Source organism: Homalodisca vitripennis, chromosome 7 (genome assembly GCF_021130785.1).
Source record: "Homalodisca vitripennis isolate AUS2020 chromosome 7, UT_GWSS_2.1, whole genome shotgun sequence".
NCBI lineage: Eukaryota > Metazoa > Arthropoda > Insecta > Hemiptera > Cicadellidae > Homalodisca > Homalodisca vitripennis.
In genome coordinates, this window is record NC_060213.1 from 16,353,616 (window position 1) to 16,377,049 (window position 23,434).

Here is a 23,434-nt window from a genome sequence, read left to right on the forward strand (position 1 = left end):
CACCGTCTGGGGAAACAGCCTTCCTGTTGACTTTGATTTTTTCGCTATGTCTGATGATGCTTTTAGGAGAAAACTCAGGAAAACTCAGTGCTTTGTGAGGTGGCATGTCCTGCTGCAGTAACTTATGCATGTTGTATTTATTTATGTAGTATTGTTGGTTTGTTGAATTTTTTTTTTTTGTACATATTTTTCGCTCACCCTAAATTTTGTATATCTTGTAGTTATTATCTTGATTAGCATGTATCTGTTTACTTTTCTGTCCTCACTATAAATGAATTAAGTTTTTTGTTGAAGCTGATATGCATTTGGTGTAAGTTGTAGCTTTTTGTGTGTTAATTATTCGTTGTAATTACATACTTTTACCTCTTGTTATGATTCATTGTCAATATTTGTTACAAGCCATGTATATTTATCTATTGCTATAGCTTTTGCTAAAGTCATTATTATAAATTATATTGGTTCATGTTTTTGCTATTTATGTGTAAGATTATATACATAAAGTCCAGTTGCTTGTTTGGCTTGACCCTTTGTAACTGAGTTTGGATTTAGCCGTCTTTGTAGAATTATATTTGTAATATTGTTGTATATTGGACCTTGACCGTTGGAAGTTGAAACAGAATATGTTAAGTTCTCATACATATATATATTTATCTTTTGAATTTGTTATAATATTTGATTCATACTTTGCATGTTATGTTACAGGTTACCGTATTTATATATCATAAATTATTCTTTTATACTGAATATATTGTTGTTCATCTTGATGTTGGCTGCAAGTAAAATTACTGTATATTGTAAAAATGGGTGTTAACCGTATATGAATAAATAAATAAATAAACACAGAAACACCCTACAACTGTTATTGCCTGTGGTAATTCTTTGCTTCTTAACATAATACTGGTAACGTTTTATAGAACCCGAATTGCTATGATTTATTTGAAATTATACGAAATTACAGCAAAAAATAGAGAAAAGAGCGAAAAAACGAGGGATAGAGAAACGAAGGTAGCAAGTTATCACAAGGGTCAGCTATACATCTTGGCTTGATCCCGCCTGGGGATTAAAACTACCCGCAAAGCTCCCACTTTCTCTCTATATTTTTTATAATAAAAACGTGAAGAACGAAAAAAACAAGCACCATGGAAACGTAAATATTTCTATGTATATAAAAATTCTACATAGAAAAATTTACGAGATTATTTTAAATATAATCATATTTAAACGCCCCCCCCCCACCCCCCCCCCCCCCCACCCCCCCCCCCCCCCACCCCCCCCCCCCCCCACCCCCCCCCCCCCCCACCCCCCCCCCCCCCCACCCCCCCCCACTTTCTTTCTATAAGAGCAACATCGAATCGAAGATGTGGCAAGTCCACTTCTGTTTGGATTTGTATGACAATTAAGTTATTTTATTCCTTAGGTCTTATGTATAATGGACAGTTGAGAAAATAACACTAAAATAAATAAATTTGTATAGAAAAATGAGTACTCACATATGGTATTTATAAGATTGGGGAAAAAAAAAATATAGGTTCATCACTACACTTAACCTAATGAGCTATAGACGTGAAATTTTGCATGAAACCTCAGCAAAGCCTTTGTAAAAGACGTTTTTGGTGCTTGTGCGGTGTACCCCCAAATTTGTTTTATAAAATGAACTTGTCAATATAAAACATGTTCATAATAGTTTTATAACTACTGGTATGATAGCATTGATCTAGGTTTGAAAGGCATCCTAAAATACAATATATGTTTTTGACCATAATTTATAGGCAGCAGATTGAATTTAATTATAGTTAAAAAAATTGCAATGTTGGTCATATGTGTATCCACACATTTTCAAGCCAAAAAGCGATTAAAAAATTCCAGTAGTTTCAGTTATCAAATTAATTTCAATACTAATATTTAGTCAAATAGCTAGATTTCACCTTCTGGCGCAGTGCAGCTTCTGGAAATAATGACTACTTTCGCCGACTGGAAATCCTTGAATGCTTGGGAGTTTCTCGTCCCGTTAAAGTAAACCGATAAAAAAAAGTGACTCAGAATTGTTAAATAACGAACATTATTAACATCTTTTTAAACATAACTATCAGAAACAAGCTGACAAAAAAATATCAGATCGTCTGGATCATACCAATCGTAACAGAGTGTTCTCATTGTCTCATTCCAGGGTGTACTAATAATGTTTTAGACACGGTGGAGTATCAATGAGATTCCTAAAAATAACAAAAGTCATTGTTATAGGGGGTTTGATTCAATTGCTGATATCGGAACTTATGAAAATCTGACACATGTCATTCCATCTCATTTTATCTCTATTTATGTTCCTGATCGTTTGTCTTGTCTGTTTGGCCAGCTCCGGAAAGGCCAGTCACGACTTTGTCCATCCCTGGAGCGATGAAGGGTGGGTCAGGTGGACCGAGCAGTCAGGAGGAGGCCGGGATCGCGCTGGTGGGCATCCACTCGGAGTACCCCAAGTACACGGAGGAGAGGGCGCTCGGCGGGCGGACTCATCTGCAAGGGCGGAAGCCTCGGCTCCAGTGGTAACCTAAACGGGTCCGGAAAGCACAAACCTAACGTTGGATACCGCCTGGGCCGCCGGAAGGCACTGTTCGAGAAGCGGAAGCGGATCAGCGACTACGCCCTCGTCATGGGAATGTTCGGGATCATCGTCATGGTCATCGAGAATGAGCTCAGCAGCGCCGGAGTGTACACGAAGGTCAGTTCTTGTCCATGATACCATTTACAATTGTTTAAGTATAAATTTTTATATTTTTAATTACTAATAGATCAATAATTTAGTTCTTTACGCCAAGTAATTGCTAGGAAGAAGAACAATAATGATGTTAATGTAAGAAGTATAAATTGCTCTATTTCTACAATTCTTAACTGAAAGGCCACGAAGTGAAGATCATAAATGGCAGGACGGTACAAAAATTAGTTCTAGCCAAGCAGATGTAAAAATTAGCCACCTCTATTTTGATTTTCACTTAAGCCATTGTCAGTTGAGAAATTCAATGACTTATTGTGCATTTGTGTAGTTACCAAGGTAATTAGACAACACAATCTTATTGATAATCTTGACACGATTCAGATTCCCGGTTTACACCACGTAAACAGTAATTCTAATAAGGCAAATACATTCCAAGCCTATGTTAAGGAAAGTCATAGAGATCGCTGATTGGTATAGCTTTAGCCAATAACAAGAGAACTAATCTCCCTCCACTCATCCTAAAAAGCGGATGCTAGTAGTGGCTAAGTCAGCGTTAGTTTAACATCTTAGAGATGTTTAGAAATATCTAAGACTGTAATAGCTGTTAATAGATGTTGGTAAAGTTTTGAAAAGTTAGAAAAATATATTTGTAACAACGGCTGCATATTGCTATAAACTCAAACTGTATCAGGTGGTCCCCAGTTGGATAAAAATGCTAGATTCAAAATTAACAATATTCTTTGAACATTTTACAGACAGTTACTGATTAATAAGTCGTTAGGAAGATGTACACAAATAATATCCTCCCGTTCAAAAGTATCATTTGTAATCAAAATTTAATTATCAAAAGTAGTGTTTTCCTACATAATCTATTTAATATTTAAATCATACTTTAAAATAAAACTAAAATTTTGAGTTTTGATATTGAAATTGCATCAGGTTCCAAAATTACGTGACTTCTGAATGATGACTCAGCTGATAAGATGTAACAAAGCAAGTGAGTGAGGCGATCAGTGACGTTAGCGGATGTTATTTGGCCTAGAGGGTGAGGGGTGATGGCGGGAGGGGGAGGAGGAGGAAGTTAGATTGATCGCCTTCAGGACGGATCGTACGTGTTCAACACTTACCTGAGGCTTGTCACCCTGAAGGTTTGGTTAGAGCTTGTTCATTCATCCTTAGTAACACCTTATCGTTTAAGTTAAGGCAGAGAAAACCAAAACGTTACATTTACCATTACAACGTCAAACTTCAATGCAATGTAAAAGCTATATTGTTTATGAAGAGAGCTTGGTTTCATTTATCTCTTTAGTATTGAATGTTAACCATACCAAAAAACTGATTTATTCTAAAGAAAATATACAACACAGCTCTAGCAAACATGTTCAGTAAAATTGCTATTACAGTTCAATGGTAACATTGGCACTCAAGAAAAACACTTGCAGTTCTGTTTAAACCGTAGAAGTTACAGGCATTTTACGCTATATCTGATATAAAATACCGAACCTTTTAAAGACTTTTTGGTATATTTTGAAGTCAGTTAATTTTTTTAATACATTTTCTGCACTGCTTTCAATTCTCATTATGGAATAGTGTAAAACAGACTATTGTAGCCTAGTTAATAATCAGTGTATTTTAGGCGAATTATCCATTTAACTCTAGTTTGTAGAAAACCCTTTAACGCAAAAAAGTAATATTGACTTAAATAAATTGAATTTTATGTTTTTTGGGCTATTTATCACAAAAAAGTAAAAAATTTTAATTCCCAAAAATAATCTTTGGTTTGGATCAATATTTCTTGATCCGTTTTTTATACATCTTTAAAATGACATATATCCCAAAACAAACACAGACTATATTAAATATATTCAATATAAATGTATGAATGTATTCCTGTAAATGTATTAAATTTATAGTATGTTTTATATTAATTTAATACTAACAATCCATACATTAATAGTACCAGCGAATGCAGTCCCATTCACAACTAGTTCATGTCGAATCAGCATATAAATTTCACAATTAATATGCTAATAATGCATATAAACTTGTAATATACTATTTCCAACTTTTTTTAAATTTGTGTTACTATCAAAATAACAAGTACAAGATTTATTTCTTCAAAAAATTGCTCTCCGGTATTTATTCACTGCAATACAATATCGTAAATTTAAATCCTTAAGAGACTAAATTTTGTAACGATGAGGGAAAAATGCTACTATAAATAATTATTTCTATCTGAATAAATTAAGAAATTTAAATTTTTGTCATTAATAAAAACTAAGATAGAATTTCTTAATATACGAATGTATTATTGCACCTTATAAAAATAATATAAAAACAAGTCAGAAAACTCTGTTTCTTTCTTCAGTTTGCCTAAAACTTATTGCCATGAATTTATAACATTATTTTAATTTTTTACTCTTATCAGATTCTCATATTACGTTTCATAAAACCTATTTACAATTTATACTTTTAATTTGAGCATCGAATTATCGGTAAATTTGTAAAGACTGTTTAAAGGATGGAAATAAGGCTTTAACTAAAACGTAAATTAGTACTTCAATTAAATCAAAGATGACCTCTTTTAAAGGCGTTATAGAAAGAAAAATGAGGTAAGAATTTTTGCCAGAAACAAATTAAATCGGAAGATAATTTGAAACAAAAAGGACAAAACCGCACCTGTCACTAAGCGCCCGCGGCACAGCCACCAGTAAGGCTCAATCACGTGATTGAATGACCCAATAGGCAGTTACCCTGCCAGATGAAAAGTGGTCTCCTCGTTTGCCAAATGGTTGTCCATTGTGACATCAATCAGAATCTGTTCACCGAATTTCACCCCCACAGATGATACTATTTTTTAAATATCGTCCAGGATTTTGTAGTGACGTTATACTAACGTCCGGTACAGATTTGTCGTCTGTTAGACGTTTTTCACTGCCTAGCCGTTCTTTTAACTGATTGTTGTGTATGTTACTATTAAATCTGATACCTTCAATATAGAAAAACAAATATTTAAAAATGTTTTACCCAAGAGTGGCTTGAATATTTCAATAATGCATGATTTGGAGATTTATAACTTTCGGAGACACCTTAACAGGTGCAGTGGAGATGTTTCATACTTAAAATCATCGTAACTTATGTTTCATTATTCCTCTATTAATCCCCATATCCACATTATAGTGCTTAGTAGCAATCCTGTTTGAGCCCCAAAGCTTCTACAAAAATGGTGTAATGAGAGCAACACTGAACTCCAAAGCTTCTACAACTGGTGCAATGAGAGCAACCCTGTTGGAACTCCAAAGCTTCTACAAATGGTGCAATGAGAGCAATCCTGTTGGGATACTTGTCCAAAGCTTATACATCTGGTGCAATGAAAGCAATCTGTTTTAAGCCCCAATGCGTCTGCAACTGATTCTATATGAAGTGTAAACACTATTGGAACTCCAATGACTTCTACAAATCTGGTGCAATATAGAGGAATCTGTTTAAAGCTCCAAATGCCTCTAGCAAACTGGTGCAATGAGAGCAACACAAGTTGGTAAGCTCCCTCAAAGCTTTTACATCTCGTGCATTGAGAGCAATCCTTGTATAAAAGCCCCAAAGCTTCTATAACTGGTGCAACGAGAGCATACACTATACTTGACATCTACAACTTGGAACCTATTTGAACTGCCAAAGTTTATCTACAACTAGTGCAATGAGAGGAACCCTGTTGGAACTATTCCTAAAGTTTCTACAAGTGGTGCAATGCAAGTAGCACCTTTGGAGTTATAAAGCTGCTGAAACTGTTGCATTGAGTGCAACCCTGTTGGAACCTCAAAACTTCTAAAACTGGTGCAATGAGGGAGAAAAACTTATTGTAGCGTTACGGGAAAAACATTTTCATTTCGAGGATTTACTTCTTTTATTAAGTACTATTAGTCTATATCTCGAGATCTGTTCAAAACTGATCATTCTATTTCAGAGAAAATCTTATTCCAAAAATGTTAGGTTGAATTAAAAACTCACTTAAAACAAACACTTATTATTACCTTACCCTAATTGATTTCTGTGTGTGTTTCCAGGATGATGTAGCCAAAATGTAGTTTAATTTTTGTATGGGTTTTGAATAAACATTTGTAATAATACACAGCCTGTACTATTAAATTGGGTTTGAAATATGAACATATAAACTTTTAAGGTATGCTTTTTATTTATTTACTCTAATCATGAGTCATCAACGATGCTTACAAGCACATACTTGAGACGTCATGGGCTTGATTCCTTGGCAGGTAAATAAAACATTTTCAAATGGGTTTGAACGTTTTTAACTTTAGCATACCTTTAGCATGATAAATTAAAATAACACTATTGTAGAAATTAACCTTTATAACTTATTACGTTTCGTGTCCAGAATAAACTGTCCAATTTGTAAACATTATCCGCGATAAACCTAAAATATGACTATTTTGGAAATATAAAAGATCCAGAAACACTATTTTTACGTAAAAACCAATCCTTCCAATAAGGTTTACCTTAGAAAATATAAATCATAGATTCCAATTCCGACAGCAATAAATTTGACATTCCTGGCCTCACAGTCCTCTGGTCGCCTTTTCTCTCCAATTCATTTTCTTTCACAACCGCACAATTTACTCTCTAATATACTGGAAATAATGTCTCACACGCGATTGTAAATACTCAAAATCTCACTATTACAGTATACATTTTTAAAGCGTAACTTTGAGATAAAAGCATACATTAAACATTCGTAAAATTTGTATATCAGAGTGTTACTTACAAAATAGTCAACGTATATATCACAAGCTCCCGATGTAAAGAAATTTATTTCCTACTAAAATAAACAATGACAGCTTTCCGGACATTTTGCCATCTTTTATACATTACAAAAATAAAACGATACGGTTCAAGGATTGGAATCTACTATCTTCAATGGGTGTCTGAAAAACATTAAGGCCCGAGATTAAATTAAATAGACCAATATATGACAACGAATTTTCCATAACAAAATTCGACATGAGGGACACAATGATAAGACCAAGTGCCCGAATATTACTCTGTACTAACCGAACTGGAAACTAAATAAAATATAAGTTTTGTTTTGGTTCTTGCAAGACTTTTCCAGAGTGTTTTAGGTTCTAAAAAGTGGTTCTAGTGTTGTAATTGTGCCCTCTTACCTCACCCCAACACATTACACACTCAGGTCTTATCTCCTTCTCTGACATATTTGATGGTTTTGTACAGTATGCCTGATATTTACAGTTTGTATAGATGGTACTTGGTCACCGCACATCGTTCAACAATTATTATTCTTCATCTTCAGGTATATGGTTAGGGTTTTCGATGTACAACTTGTTGTTTTCAATGTTGTACCTTAAGCTTTTTAATGCCTCAATAAGAGGGTAGATTCCAGTGTTTTTAAAATGTATTGTTTAACTATTTTAAACTATAACAATAGCAAACTCCCGGATATATTTGATTGATCCATTACCAATAGTAACTTTCAACAGAGATTTTACATCCAATTGGTCTACTCCCTATAGTAGGCTGATATACCTGTACTATAGGTACACAGTTAGTGCTTAGACTATACAGGTATGTCTACAAGGCACGTGACTGTACCATTAGGTAGGAAATGAAAATCTCGATTTGGGACGCCTACCGGGAACGGTGGTAAACGCTACAACTAGACTAATATGACATCTCCAATTGCCCCTGAAGGGAGACCTTAATTAGAGGCCCTGTGTATTCGCGCCCTTACAGGGTCGTTTATGTGCTGAACTTGGACTCTCTTTGTTACTGAATATCCATACTCGGGTTAATCGGTATCTGGCCACGATATAGAATCAACGTATTTACTCAGAAATCATGAGCCCTCTTTTCGTGGGAATTAAGCACATATATTTTTGTAAACTGCTCTTTATTTTTTTCTGAATTCAAAAATGTATACATACGGGTATACACCACTAAACTGGACTAAAAGTATTTCATGGGAATTAAGCACATATATTTTTTAAACTGCTCTTTATTTTTTCTGAATTCAAAAATGTATACATATACACCACTAAACTGCCTAAAAGTATGTATAACACAATATAAATAAACCTTTTAACACTTTTTTTTAACTTTTACTTTTATTACAATGTACATTTTGAAATGTACATTGTAACAAAAATAAAAGCTTACAAAAAAAGTGTTAAAAGGTGTATTTATATTGTGTTATAACATATTTATAAAACACTTTTCGAGGCTACATCTCTAACATGCCTAAAAGTATTTTTTAAATAATTTGAAAGATTCTGTCACCTGTTCTGAGGCGTAATTCCGGGCATCAACTTCTATGAATGTTTACTTTTATGTATTATTGTCTTTATATTACACATTATATATCTACAAAGAAATGACTTTTAGTTTTAGAGAAGGCAACCAGGAAAATTTGTCTTGCTGCTACGGAGAGAATTTATAAAATACATTTAAATATATAAAATACAAATAGTGTTTTAAAATTGAATTTCTAACTCTAACGTTACACTTATACAATACATAATTAACATCAACTTCATACATAAAATATACAAGAAGGTTCCACAAATAACGGAATGTGGTTGAAAGGAAGCAATATAATAATAACTCCAATAGTATTACCTATAAACATGTGTTTTATAACAGAAGAATGTACACAAGGTTTTTATATATAAATAAAATAGATAACGGGCAGTGACTTGTAAGAAAGAAAATTATGTTGAATATTTTTATACAAATATAGTTTTAATTAGTGATAATTAGAACACAATAATACAAAATGAGCAGTTTTCCACACGTATCAAAAATAATTACTCAGAACTCAAAATAATTACCCACTGAACACAAATGTCAAACCTTCTATATAACCGGTTTCAATTCCATAAAAACATTTACAACATAACATCTTGTAAGATAACTTGTTTAATAAACGCTTTCAATCATTACATTATCCTAAATACACAATATAAATGGCAATATAAGATTAATTCTAAAAATCTGCTAAAATTAAACACGTTTGAAGGGTGGAAGGTACCCTGAACTGATTGAGGCCCATTCGTGGGACCACAGATTCGTGCCTTTCTCATCTGGCAGAGTACACCGGCTATTAATCCCACTCAATCAGTATGATTGGTGAGAGGCTATTTCTATATGCAGTACGTTTTATTGACGTGCTGTGGTTTTGTCCTCTCTGGGTTTGAATTACCTCTTTCCATTTCCATACATCATCAGCTCTCCCATTTCCCAATCTTCCATTAGCTAAAAATAAACAAACGCCCCCTGGATGAAAGGTCTGAACTGATTGAGGCCAGTCGTGACCACAGAGTCTCCTTCTCATCTGGCAGAGTAACCGGCTATTATCCCACTCAAATCAGTTGATTGGTGAGGAGGCTATGCAGACGTTTATTGACGGCTGTGGTTTGTCCTCTCGGGTTTGAATTGCTTTTTCATTTCCATACCTATCAGTCTCACATTTCCCAATTTCCATAGCTAAAATAAACATCCAAATGGAAAGGTCTGAACTGATTGAGGCCAGTCGTGACCACAGAGTCTCCTTCTCATCTGTCAGAGTAACCGGCTATTATCCCACTCAATCAGTTGATTGGTGAGAGGCTATTCTATATGCAGACGTTTATTGACGGCCTGTGGTTTGTCCTCTCGGGTTTGAATTGCTTTTTCATTTCCATACCTATCAGTCTCCCATTTCCCAATTTCCATAGCTAAAATAAACATCCAGATGAAGGTCAGAACTGATTGAGGCCAGTCGTAACCACAGTCCATACCTATCAGTCTCACATTTCCCAATTTCCAATAGCTAAAATAAAACATCCAGATGGAAGGTCTGAACTGATTGAGGCCAGTCGTGACCACAGAGTCTCCTTCTCATCTGGCAGAGTAACTGGCTATTATCCCACTCAATCAGTTGATTGGTGAGAGGCTATTCTATATGCAGACGTTTATTGACGGCTGTGGTTTGTCCTCTCGGGTTTGAATTGCTTTTTCATTTCCATACCTATCAGTTCCCCTCACGATTTCCCAATTTCCATAGCTAAAATAAACATCCAAGTCTCCTTCTCATCTGGCAGAGTAACCGGCTATTATCCCATTGGTGAGAGGCTATTCTATATGCAGACGTTTATTGACGGCTGTGGTTTGTCCTCTCGGGTTTGAATTACTTTTTCATTTCCATACCTACCAGTCTCACATTTCCCAATTTCCATAGCTAAAATAAACATCCAGATGAAAGGTCTGAACTGATTGAGGCCAGTCGTGACCACAGAGTCTCCTTCTCATCTGGCAGAGTAACCGGCTATTATCCCACTCAATCAGTTGATTGGTGAGAGGCTATTTCTATATGCAGACGTTTATTGACGGCTGTGGTTTTTTTCCTCTCGGGTTTGAATTAACCTTTTTCATTTCCCATACCTACCAGTCTCATCTCCCATTTCCCAATTTCCATAGCTAAAATAAACATCCAGATGAAAGGTCTGAACTGATTGAGGCCAGTCGTGACCACAGAGTCTCCTTCTCATCTGGCAGAATAACCGGCTACTATCCCACTCAATCAGTTTGATTGGTGAGAGGCTATTCTATATGCAGACGCGTTTTATTGACAACTGTTTATTTTGTCCTCTCGGGTTTGAATTGCCTTTTCATTTCCATACATATCAGTCTTCCATTTTTCAATTTCCATAGCCCCGGCTCAATGTAACGGATGTTTTTAGGGACCAATGTCTTCCTGAATCACACACGATATGATCACACTATTCTTTATGCGTCACCTAGTAAGCAGTACAAAATAGTTTACTAGCGCCTATTTAGTTGTTTTTCAGGACTAACGAGGATGATTTGGTTTATTCAATTTTAATGAATACTAAAATATTAACTATCAATACGTTAGATACTAACTACAAGAGCTACTATATTAAAAAGGGTGATATTTTCTGAAATATTATTCACATGGTATACACATCTTTCCAGTTTCACAACTGTTGTAGTATTTATCCATAATTTAAGAGCAACTACCAACTAAAACAATGTGAATATAGAGCTTAGCTCCAGGTTCACCTACATTTTTGTGCAGCGTCTCGAATCTGACGCTGTCACAGACTTTACTTTTGGGAATCATGTTTGTCTGAAAGAGATCCAAATAAATTCGGCGGCACAACGAAATTCTATATGAACTTTTCACATCGTTTTCAGCATCAGAGACCCCTAGACTACACAAAAGTAGTGTAAAATAGATAGAGAGGAATTATCATTGTCTCATCAGGTGCACTGCGATGTTTTTAGACACGATCCTCTAAGCTCGGCGGAGCAATTACCGAAACTATATAAAGAGTTCATTTTGAGTTCCTTCATCACCAACGTTTTTCAGATCTCTTCAGACGAACATTTCTCCGGAATCCAGGAGTCAAGTCTGTGAGATCGTCAGATCCCAGACGCTACGCTGAGAGGAAGGTGAACTTGAATTAAAACTCAACATTAACATTGAATAAACTCTTCCCACCGTAGCTATGTTATGTATAGAAAACTAAACCGGGTTTTCTCTGCTGCATCAAGACTCTACATATTGTCTTAATACATTTTCAATAGGGTTTTAAATTTTGAACCAATCATGGTAAATTACTCTTGGCGTCACCATTATCATTGAAGAAATGACGTCATAGTCGTTAGGAGGAGTTTTTGATACTATCACTGATGAGACCAGACACATTACAGTGATACACGATAGTGTGAGGAGATGAGGAATGCTCATACTAAATATTACTGACAGTAGATTTGTTAGTAATATCTATTCAGATAATTTCTGAAAATCTTCACATCAAGGACCGAAATTTGTATCAAATTCTATAAAAAAGTGATCAACACTAATATGAGTTTTCAATCATATTGGTCCAATTAGTATGTTGAAAAGTGTTATACTTATTACTCCGTGTGAATTACTCAATGTGGATGATTTTTGTATCATGAACCTTACAATCTAAACTAGTTTAAATATACCATTCCTCTATTAAAATCCTGGAAACATCGTATTTGCACCAAAGTGTTCTTAAATCCCTCCATGAGGTCAGTATGGTAACTAGTGTAGGTTACCTATTCCGGGTTTGTTGAGGTGACAAATGGCACCGGAAATTGAGGGAATTTATTCACTTCCTGTTACTGAACCGAATGCTAATAGACTAATTTCAATAGTGTACACTGCAATAGTAGTTGTCAGAGACACCTGTTCATAAATCGGTTTTTAAATAACAGGAACTCAAGCTGCTAACAACCGATTAAACATCAAATTTGATCCCAGTAATCACACACATTAGATCTATCTAATTCATTGATTTTTATTATATTTTTAGACTGATTTATCGTTATGAGTATTTCTCTATGCAGAAGAAACCAGTCTATAAGTTTAACCTAGTTGAAATGTGTTTTCTAAATATCGCTTCCAAAACTGTAAAGCATTTTTCAGTCAGCAATGACTTACTTTGGCATGAATAAGTAGGAGTGCCCTGCCAAACTCCTCAACGTAGGTCCCCGGCCCTCAGTGCGAAGCTACAAAGACATACGATCAGATGTAGGGGTGATCAATTCTCTCACCCCCTCCCTTCTTTCCCCCCTACACTATCCTTCTAGGCCGCGTAAACAGGATCCGCCATATGTCACTGAATCTCCTGAGGACATTTTGTTTTTTGTCTTTCACCTTATCATGTTCCCCCAAACTCAAATGAAGCATAGTATAATATAAGGTTCCTTTATTGGTCTCCTCCAGGCAAGATTTTATTGTTTAGCAATTTTACTACATCCCTTACACCTGTATTCTTGGTTGCAGATTTTTTAAATTCATAAGGTTACAGGGGTGTTTATTTCTAAAGATCATAAATTAACGTTTGGATTTTTATTGAAGAAGTTCACACCGAACAGAAATATGATTGCACCACTATAAAATTAAGTTTATGGACGTCCTGTATAATGTAAAGTTCTCGGTTAAACGTTCAGAATAATATTTGTTAACACCTTTTGAATTATTTTTATGGACTGTTGATTTACTCATTTTATCGAAGTATAAGATTAAAAATCGTTCCGGGAAATATAGCCATGCTTAAGGCTTGCAAAATATTACGAATACATCTACATTTTCTCATTGGGTTTCCTCAATCTATAAAAAAGCAAAAAAATCCAAATATTCTTTTAATTAACCTAGAAAAAATTCACAAACGTCTGTATTAAATTTTAGTTAACAATTTACTTGTGTCTTCTAAAGCACTAAAAGAAATACACCTGAGGGCCCCACGTAAATATACCAGACACCATCAAGGCATTTTTTCATTGCAATACTGTCCTAGAAAACAATATAATTGGTGTGAAAAACGTAAAGTAGCAGTTTCCGTAAATATTTAATAAAATATTGAGTAAACGAAAATATAGAAGTTCAATGGCCCAAATATTCGTGCACAACAAATTGACATCCTGTACTGACCTTCAAATGTTGCTTCTGATAGGCAGCAGAACTAACTTTAGCCAGCATTTTAAACTTTTGGAAACCATATTGTTTTGGCTATATGTTCAGACTAGAGAATTTTACTGCGGGCCTTCTTCAGTGTTGAACTGGATTTAGTCCTGTATCCCAGAAATACGCATCTGAATAAAACGCAACAAAAGCTGCTGTGTATTTGAAGGTGTTTTTTGCTCAAAGCAAGTAAACACGGTCGTAAGGGAAAAATCAGAATTTTCAAAGATGGATGAATTAATATGCCTATCGTTGTTGCACAACTCATTATAGGCAGTATGAAGATTAAAATACTTTGGGCAGGTAAAAAATACTCCTCTATACTACTAGTTTTACATCATTTGGATCTAATAGTATCTCTTAAGTTCAGACCAAACTATTTTATGTAGCTTTAGGCTATATCATCATATGACGCCATTGCATTTCTTGTTGATTCTTGAAACAGTAAATTAAAGAATATTTGGAATTTGAATTTGAACTTGAATAGGTGTGAGAATCATGAGTGGTGACTATGAATTATCTAATGAGAGGAAGACGCAGCCAATTGAAATGACCATAAGTCCTTTTCGGGGAGTATCGTTGAATCTTACACTATCTCCATTTGTTAGCCAGAGCTGATAGATTGAGCTATTGCCAAATGGCAACTGAGCATTTGAGTACGGCGATCATCACAAGATAACCAAATTAAGGGGGGAGTTAATTTCAAGCGTCGCTGCTCGCTTGGATGGGTTGAGTGATTCCTGTCCTTGCAAGCAGTCCGACCTAGCCGCCCAGGCCCAACGGTGGTGAGTTTCAGGAAGTCACCTGTAAAGCCATCGGTCCCCAGTATTAGTGATTAGTGCCTAACTGTTGCCCTTCGTAAAATAAAGAACTTTCTTTCTACTAAACTTTTTAACGAGAAAGCCTTGGGGTTAAAATGAACAAGCAACAATCCTGGGTACTCTTACTTTCTGGCAGTAAGCATAGGTTAGACGTTTTCTATCGTCAACATTGGAAATACTAAGGACATTGTAGATGTGGGGTGAAAGTAACCAACCACATACCAACTGGCATGGTGCATTGGTCCCTTTTGCATTATGTACGACTTATAGCCTTGGACATAAGGACCCAAGTGAATGTAATGTTGTGAGCTCAAATAAACCGGTTTTCTTAAATATTGATTAAGAACCTTTTCTCCTAAGAAAGAATTTGGACATCGGCCTTTCCCACTCCTGGATGAATATATACTGATGTAATTTGTTTTATTGTAGTTCTGTTTATACAGCTAACTGTAGCTGATATAACATTGTATTTAATGTGTCTAAACTGTGGTATTTATGTTGTGTTCAAGATCAAAAAAATAGTACCCTAAAAATTTTTTGTTTCATTCTCTAAACCATTTTTTATAACCATCCCAATCCAAACCTCATCGAAAAACAGTGAAAGCTGATGACTAATTACTACTTTGCGCGATATTCCATCTTATCGAATTTATGCAAAAAAACAAGCCTGTGGAGCTTTTAACAAAACGGCAGTCCAATAAATTTTAAATCAGGTCCTACTCAGTCAAACCAATTTCAAATTATAAGGTATATTGACCAAAGGATATATAGAACGACATGCAATAATATAAAATAATGGCTTTTTAACTCAATGGCCTCTAATTTGTAAGCCATTCACATTTAATATGTTAGTTTTAGAAAACTCGAAATGTGTTTTTTTTTTCAAAATGTTTTTTTTTTTTTACACCTTTAAGTACACTATAACGGGTATTTTCAGGAAATAGTAAAAGAATAGATCGGGAGATCATAATTCAATATAATTTTAATTCCGACTGTCCACACTCCTGAACAAGGCTGGTACACAAACTGTAGACAGCAATCAGTATATTACATAAATTTACAACTTAAATATAAAAAATGTACAACACAATTATTGTCTTGTTTTACAGCATCACGCAAAAAAGATACCAATCATCAGCACAACCCGCGGATGGAGGAAGGGTTTTAATCCAAAAAAAACCCCAAGAAATAGTGAGTTCCACATAGGGTGCACACATAGCAAAAATTTTTTAATGAGAAACCAGAATTAAGGACATGGAAAATTTTTACCCTTAAAGTTTAAAAAGTGTGAGATACTCTCAAATTTATGGTCCTAAGTCAATTATGTAAAATGAAAAGCAATCTGAAGGAAAAAAAAAAATCGTTCAGAATTTTCCTGGGTTCAGATATCTTACAGAAATAGATTGAAATGCTGGAGTGATTGCCGCCATACATCTTGTTAAGGCCCACTCGCCTTAACCTCGTCTGATTATACTAAAGCCTTTGACCTTAATGGATGAAGGGTCTTAGTTTCTTGGATTTATTTTGCTAATTGATGAATCCCCTATTTTCTCAATCATAAATTATTATGTTATTTAAAACCCCCACCCCCCCCCCCCCCCACCCCCCCCCCCCCCCACCCCCCCCCCCCCCCACCCCCCCCCCCCCCCACCCCCCCCCCCCCCCACCCCCCCCCCCCCCAACTGTAACAAAAATTGTAAATATTTAAAGAATCTTTTCTTTTTTAGCCATAAATTACATACAGCCCATTGCAGAGGCTATATTTAATGGGTTTATGATTAACAGTGTATTAGTTTCATGTTTTAAGGTAAGATATGAAATGCAGACCAAATCTTAATCACTTTTTTTGTGTTGAAAGTTATTTTCATAATTTAAGATATTGAAGTACATTAAACTAATCAATATCTAATGAAAAATTACCTTTCTATATTTCACAATATTTAAATTATGCAAAGGAAAAGCTGTTGATGCGATACCAACATTCTATACAAGATGTACACATTCGTTTCAATTCCAATAACTAAAAGGAAATATGTTGCTCGCAAAATGTTATTGTAAGAACATTTTTGCTAAATTAACCAATAAAACGTATGTACAGTAAGTGCTATACTGCGTCAAAACTCACCTCTTTGGTGTAAAATTTGTAGACTAATAGTGAGATCAAAATATTTAATGAATATAACTACGTAAGCAAAACTTTTAACTCGGTTTGAACTTTAAAACTAAGATGTTTTGAGTTATTTAGCTCTCATTATAGAGGGACGTGTCAGTCAATAGATGATAAACCAAAACTACTAATAATTCATATCTGCTTATACAAATAAGTTGAAAGGGTGGAGCTATAGGATGATTAATGCAATTAATTACCAATAGGACCAACCAGTCCCTTTTTTATGAAAAGCTGCCGAATTTTTAACAATTGTATGCTACCTGCAAGCTAAATTGTTAACGTCCAATAGCTTATCTTAGATTAGAGGAAAACAAAAAACAGTATTATCGCTATTCATATAATGAATTAAAATAAAAACCCCTTCTTGGCTAGCTTAAATGCAGCTTGTACCCCAAACGCTTTTTCATCCCTTAAGGAAATTCTGGCAGATTTTACTTTGCAGTTATATTTGCACGTTTCATAATGAATATAATACTCTTATTCAATATATGTTACATTAATATCCTTGAATCTGTCTCACATATAATATAACTTCAACGCTCTATTGTGTTTCAAACGTTTTCACTTTCAAAGGACTCTAGCAAAGGATTATGTTTTGATTATAACACCAGGTATAATCGAGAAAGACTTGTTGACGTTGTAGTCAACCGTTATTCTATGTGTTGATAATGTGTAACAAGGCGATTAAATAAAAAATGAAAAGCTCAAATAGGTTAGGATACTGAAACTTTTTTAGATTGAACATTTTGGTTATAACATGTGCTTGAGATGTCATTTAAGTAAGAATAATTCCAATATTTGATGTTTATTGAAAACTGCTCGAAGATTGCCTCAATGGAAATCCATGTTAAGTTTTTCAATATGAAAGTAAATAGTCACATCTGAAGGTCGCTGATGTAGGTTTAATGGATCAAGTTCCTGAAAATATTGAGTGTCCAAATTTCGTTGGCCCATGAAAGAGAAACTTGTTTTCAAAATACAATTTAAATAAATAAATGATTCTAGTGGCTAATTTAAAAAACGCAAAGGTAACCAATTGTCGCTTATTAGAACCAATATGTCTTATTAACTGCTTACAAAATTAAGTTTAAAGTTAATTTAGAAATACTCAACTTAGAAGGCGATGAAAGCACCAAACGATTTAATTATCTAGTGAGAATTAAAGTAAATGTTCCCTAATAGTATACCGGCGGTTCATGTGGACCATTTACATTCAGTTAAACGATCCAATTTCGGCATTGTGAATATTGTTATTACTTGCTGTGTCATGGCCGAATATCTGAGATAGCATTGAAGATGTTGACATTTTTATCCCTAAGTTTGTGGATATATATATGTTTATAGTTAGCTAAATAACGTTTATTTACGTCTCTGGCAGTTAGTTAAAAGTGTGTGAAGGTAAGAAAATTCTGATCTGAGAGAAAGACTATAATTTCATATTTTTCCCTTTGGATACTCTTCCACGTTTAAATACACAGACATTAGCGATTGTTGATCATTATTAATTACGTATTTTATTAGGAGAGTTTTCTCAATCAATTTCAAAGACATGCTGCTTGCTTATAAGTGAAAACTATTTATCGGCCCTGTACCAAATTAAATAGTTGCCATTTATCGACTTGAACATTAATGGTAGCACAAATATTACTGTAGGAACGTATTTTCTTTCAATAAGGTGAGGTGAACAGTATTTGGACATATTGTAACTCAGTATCAGGTCAAGCGCTCCGTCTGTTGACCTTTGTGTGCACTACAGTTGTTGGGGCAAGCTGTGCCAGACAGCTCTACCCCACATCAAAGTACAGTGCCGTACTACAACAGCGGGCCTAACTAGCTGGTCCCCTGAATCATTAAGTTACAGGGTATTATTGCCTACCATGCAAGATAATCCTCTCTAAGGCCATAAGTTCTTCTATAGGCTGTAGTTGGATGATGTCTGTATAAATTACGATGCCTTCTTAACGATTCAAAAGATCTCTTGTCTTAACGCTTTTGGGAACGCCTTTTCTCTTATCTTCTGTAAACAATTGTTACCAATGGCGCATTGTAGCAGGTACGGCGAATATCGCAAGATAACCGAATCAAGTAACGTCGAGCGTGGCTGCTGCTTGGATGGGTGACCGCTGAGCGATCCTGTCCTTGCAAGTAGCTCACGTTCCCGGCCATTGGTGGTGGTTCGAAAATCACCTTTAAGGCGTTGGTCTCAACGTTAAGTGTTAGAGAGGGCTTCTTAGCCTAGTAAAATAAGACGTTGGTGATACTAAATTGTTAAAGAAGCATATAAGGTTAATTTTGTTATGTTTCATACATTGAACGACTAAGGAAACGGTTCAGTCTATACTCTTTGACATTAATACTACTAAAAGGTTTGTTAATAATATATACCTCAATTATTTATTATAACTGCGAATCATGAAGTGAAGAATGTGTCAAAAGCGGCAATATCTTTTTGTGCGGGACAGGAACAATATAAACTGCTGTTTTTAGTTTGATTCTGAACCCCTCCCCAAGTACACCCTCATCATGAACTCCCTGCCAAGTTTCTTCTGTAAACATGAAGCCCACATCTGTTGCGACAAGGTCGATCATGTCAGACTGTCAAAGCTCTATCATAAACAGCTGTGGTCGTAGGGCCACACAATATTAATGTTGAACATTTGGGTATAAAATGGGTTCTTGGATGTCTACGAACAACCCTTGGTATTTTTATGACCTGTTCATTCATAAGATATTGATTAAACCTCATGCGATTTTACGACCTAATTGAAATATTTTCATGCGTTATCAAAACAATCAAACTGTTGTACTTTAACATTTCAATATTCAAAAGCGTAAATTTTACAGAAGAAGTACGTAAGCAGTATACCAAAGCAGTAAGTACGTTTTAGTTATATCTTTAAAACGATACATCTCCCGGGGAAAACTCAAGGTCGATTCAATACAGCCGGAGTTTTAAATAAACAAATTAAAGTTAGAAAACAAATATTACATACAGTAAAGCCGCTATAGGAGCAAGCTTGGATTTCGTAATACACAAATGTAAAGGCACCTTCTGACATTTTAGGAACTGCAACCTGTAATACTGCTTAGGTACAATGTGAGCTACGTAATATATTTTACTAGCACTAATGAAATAAAACCTAAACACTATTTACATAAATTTACATATAACACGAGTAAAATGTATCGAAGGAGTTAGGTAAAATTGGCTTCGGATTTGTGACAGGTAGTTTATTAATGGTAAATACAGATTTTTAACACGGGTTTAGGTATGCAAACTGGATGAAATATAACTTATTAAAAAAATAGCTTTTGGAAAATTATAAATAAGGTTAAAAAACTAAATTTTCAAATAGGTAATAAAAAATCTCAAAAAATCTTTTCTGATAATAAAAAATATGGCCTAATACTGAAAAATATAGCTTTATTATATTACTATGTACTAATAATATTTAATTTTGGCCTATAATTTAGAATAAAAATGTTGTAAATACTGATCCGAAACAATTTAAAAGTACCTCCAATGACCCATATAGTGCAATATAAATAACAATAATTTTAAATTTAATAAATTAAGATTTTAGAGCTGATAAGCTATTATTATTTAGGCCTATATTTATTTTCATATTCGGGTTGGAAGACATATGCAGAAGTGTAACAATGTCAAAAAGTTCCCATATACAGGAGCAAGGGCGGTAACCTATGCAAGCAGCCCGCCTGGTCGGCGCGCCGGGGCGGTTGGTAGTGATTCGGAATTCACCTTTAAACCATTGCCCCAAAGGTTAAGTGTTGGAGGGGATTCTTAGCCCTACTTGTAGTGGTAAAATATTATATCTAACCTTAGTTTCTTATAGGGATACAGTATTATACAGGCATACAGGGATGAGTATTTCCCAAACTTAAATAAGTGAGTGCCATTAAAGACTTAAAATATACTCATTTTAAAGCGTGTAAGACTATTAAAAAGTCAAAATCATAATATTTTAATAATATTAAAATTCAAAATTAATCTTAACAGTTTCAAACATATATGTTTTATATTTATGACATTTTAAAACAATCATTAAACAATTTCAAGTTATGGGATTCACGGTAAAGATATATAATATATAACATAAATCCATTTCTTCCGCCGGCATGATTTTCCTCATTATCAAGAACTCGACTCCCCGCAGCCACTACAATCCGCTTATAACAGCTTACACCCGAGTATAAGGATTCAGACCTATATAATACTCTTTCTGTTTTATATTTGCCACATAGTTTCTTAAAAAATATCCCCTTTCTTCCCAATGGGTTATTTTGGTATTGTTGAAACCAAATTAAGTTTAAATTTATTTAGTATTGAGACTATTTTTATACATTTAAAATAGATAAATAATCTAGTAGACACAGAACAATAGTATATTTATTTGTTATGATATAAAGATAGCGATAAGTGAGAACTAGAAAATAAATTTGTTCCAAATAACATTTTTACATGAATGGGGCATTTTGTTTTTTTCATTTCCTGACGAAAATTACGTTTAATACAAACAAACTATTGGTTCTAAACGGAATATTTGAGATGGAACGATGCTTCTGAGAGGAAGGAGCGGATTTCTCTGAAGGAGGCAGTTCATTTCATGGCTGTTTTATCACTGTCTGAACCATTTGTTTTTCCCTGTCTGAACTGGACCGGTCATTAACCATCGCACTGATAAATCGGTGGCGCCAATGGAAGTATCGAGTATTGGAACACTGGAGAAGTGAACCCTGCCAGACGTATACTGCACTAGACGCGTCTGAGACGAAGGAACGGATTTCTCTGAAGGAGGCAATTTATTTCATGGCGGAGTTTTATCACTGTCTGAACCATTTGTTATTCCCCGTCTGAACTGGACCGGTCATTAACCATCGCACTGATAAATCGGTGGCGCCAATGGAAGTATCGAGTATTGGAACACTGGAGAAGTGAACCCTGCCAGACGTATACTGCACTAGACGCGTCTGAGACGAAGGAACGGATTTCTCTGAAGGAGGCAGTTTATTTCATGGCAGAGTTTTATCACTGTCTGAACCTTTGTTATTATCGGTCTGAACTGGACTCGTCCTTAACCATCATATCGATAAATTGGCGGACTCTTTCCGTTAGGATAGAAGGTTAAATTGTAAAATTAATAAATTATTTAGTTTGATTTTGCTGCATTTTTAGTAACAATTTTCATATAAGCATTATCATACGTTTTATGAACACATTTAATGCAGCTATAAACAAAAAAATATTATGTTTAAACTATAAATGTTTCAAACGATAGTATGACTGATTAATAGTTTGTAGGTGGTGGATGGATGTTTCGGTATTGGCAACACTGGTTTTTACTTGAAGGACTATTCTCATCTACGTGATATGACAGTTAAAAGAAGAATAAAAAACAGGCATATCAGTACAAACAAAAATAGCTGGACTGTATTCGAAGTAAACAAAGCCACTGATGCGCATGCGCGGGTCTCTTACTGCTCATATAAACCTACTTCTATCGTGTATTAACAAGAAGTAGATAATACTAACTCTGTAAAATACACAGGTACCTTATTACCTTCCAGTATTATATTACCTAATATAAATTAAATTACCATTTTTATCTCTAACTCCTCGTATATGAAAAGGACACACATAAGTATTGTATTCTAACATCATCCTTTCTCTCCTGCATCCAAGGAAAACTGCAGTAAAATTAGAACTGACGTAATAGAGTAAATTCGTAGCATGTGCTAATATTGGCTCTCATATTTGGGTTTATTTGGATGTGATTAAGATCTGTTTGGAATTGGTTTCCAAATAAAACACCGCTTTACAACATCCGTGGTTGTTCCAAATTTGAAACGATGACCACACGTCCATCCATGTTACCACCTTCCATTGGCGCCACCGATTTATCAGTGCGATGGTTAATGACCGGACCATGTTACCACTCTTAGCTTACAATTTCCAATTCTGATTTACCTGTTTAAATTCAGTTTCGATTTAGTTTAACACAAGAAAAAAAAGGCTTGGCGAATTGACGAGTTTAGTTTCTCTCCTTCATGAAGATAAAAACACTATCACTAAAATCTTTAAAATTCAAATTTGCGATTTAATATCTCAAAGATCTGTTACTCAAAAATGATTTCGAACTTTTTCAAAACTAGGCTTATTGGGTTACGGTGTATAGTTGGGTGTGGGA

General features: G+C 34.8%; 1 protein-coding gene across 1 annotated transcript in view; it reads left to right on the forward strand.

The window, feature by feature from the left end:
• The first annotated feature begins 2,511 nt into the window (after positions 1-2,511).
• Positions 2,512-23,434, forward strand: part of LOC124366929 (small conductance calcium-activated potassium channel protein-like) — a 435,022-nt gene continuing 414,099 nt past the window's right edge. The window contains exon 1 of the mRNA XM_046823537.1: positions 2,512-2,716. Within this exon, the coding sequence (XP_046679493.1) occupies positions 2,648-2,716 (69 nt within the window). The 5' untranslated portion in view covers positions 2,512-2,647. The remainder of the gene's footprint in view (positions 2,717-23,434) is intronic.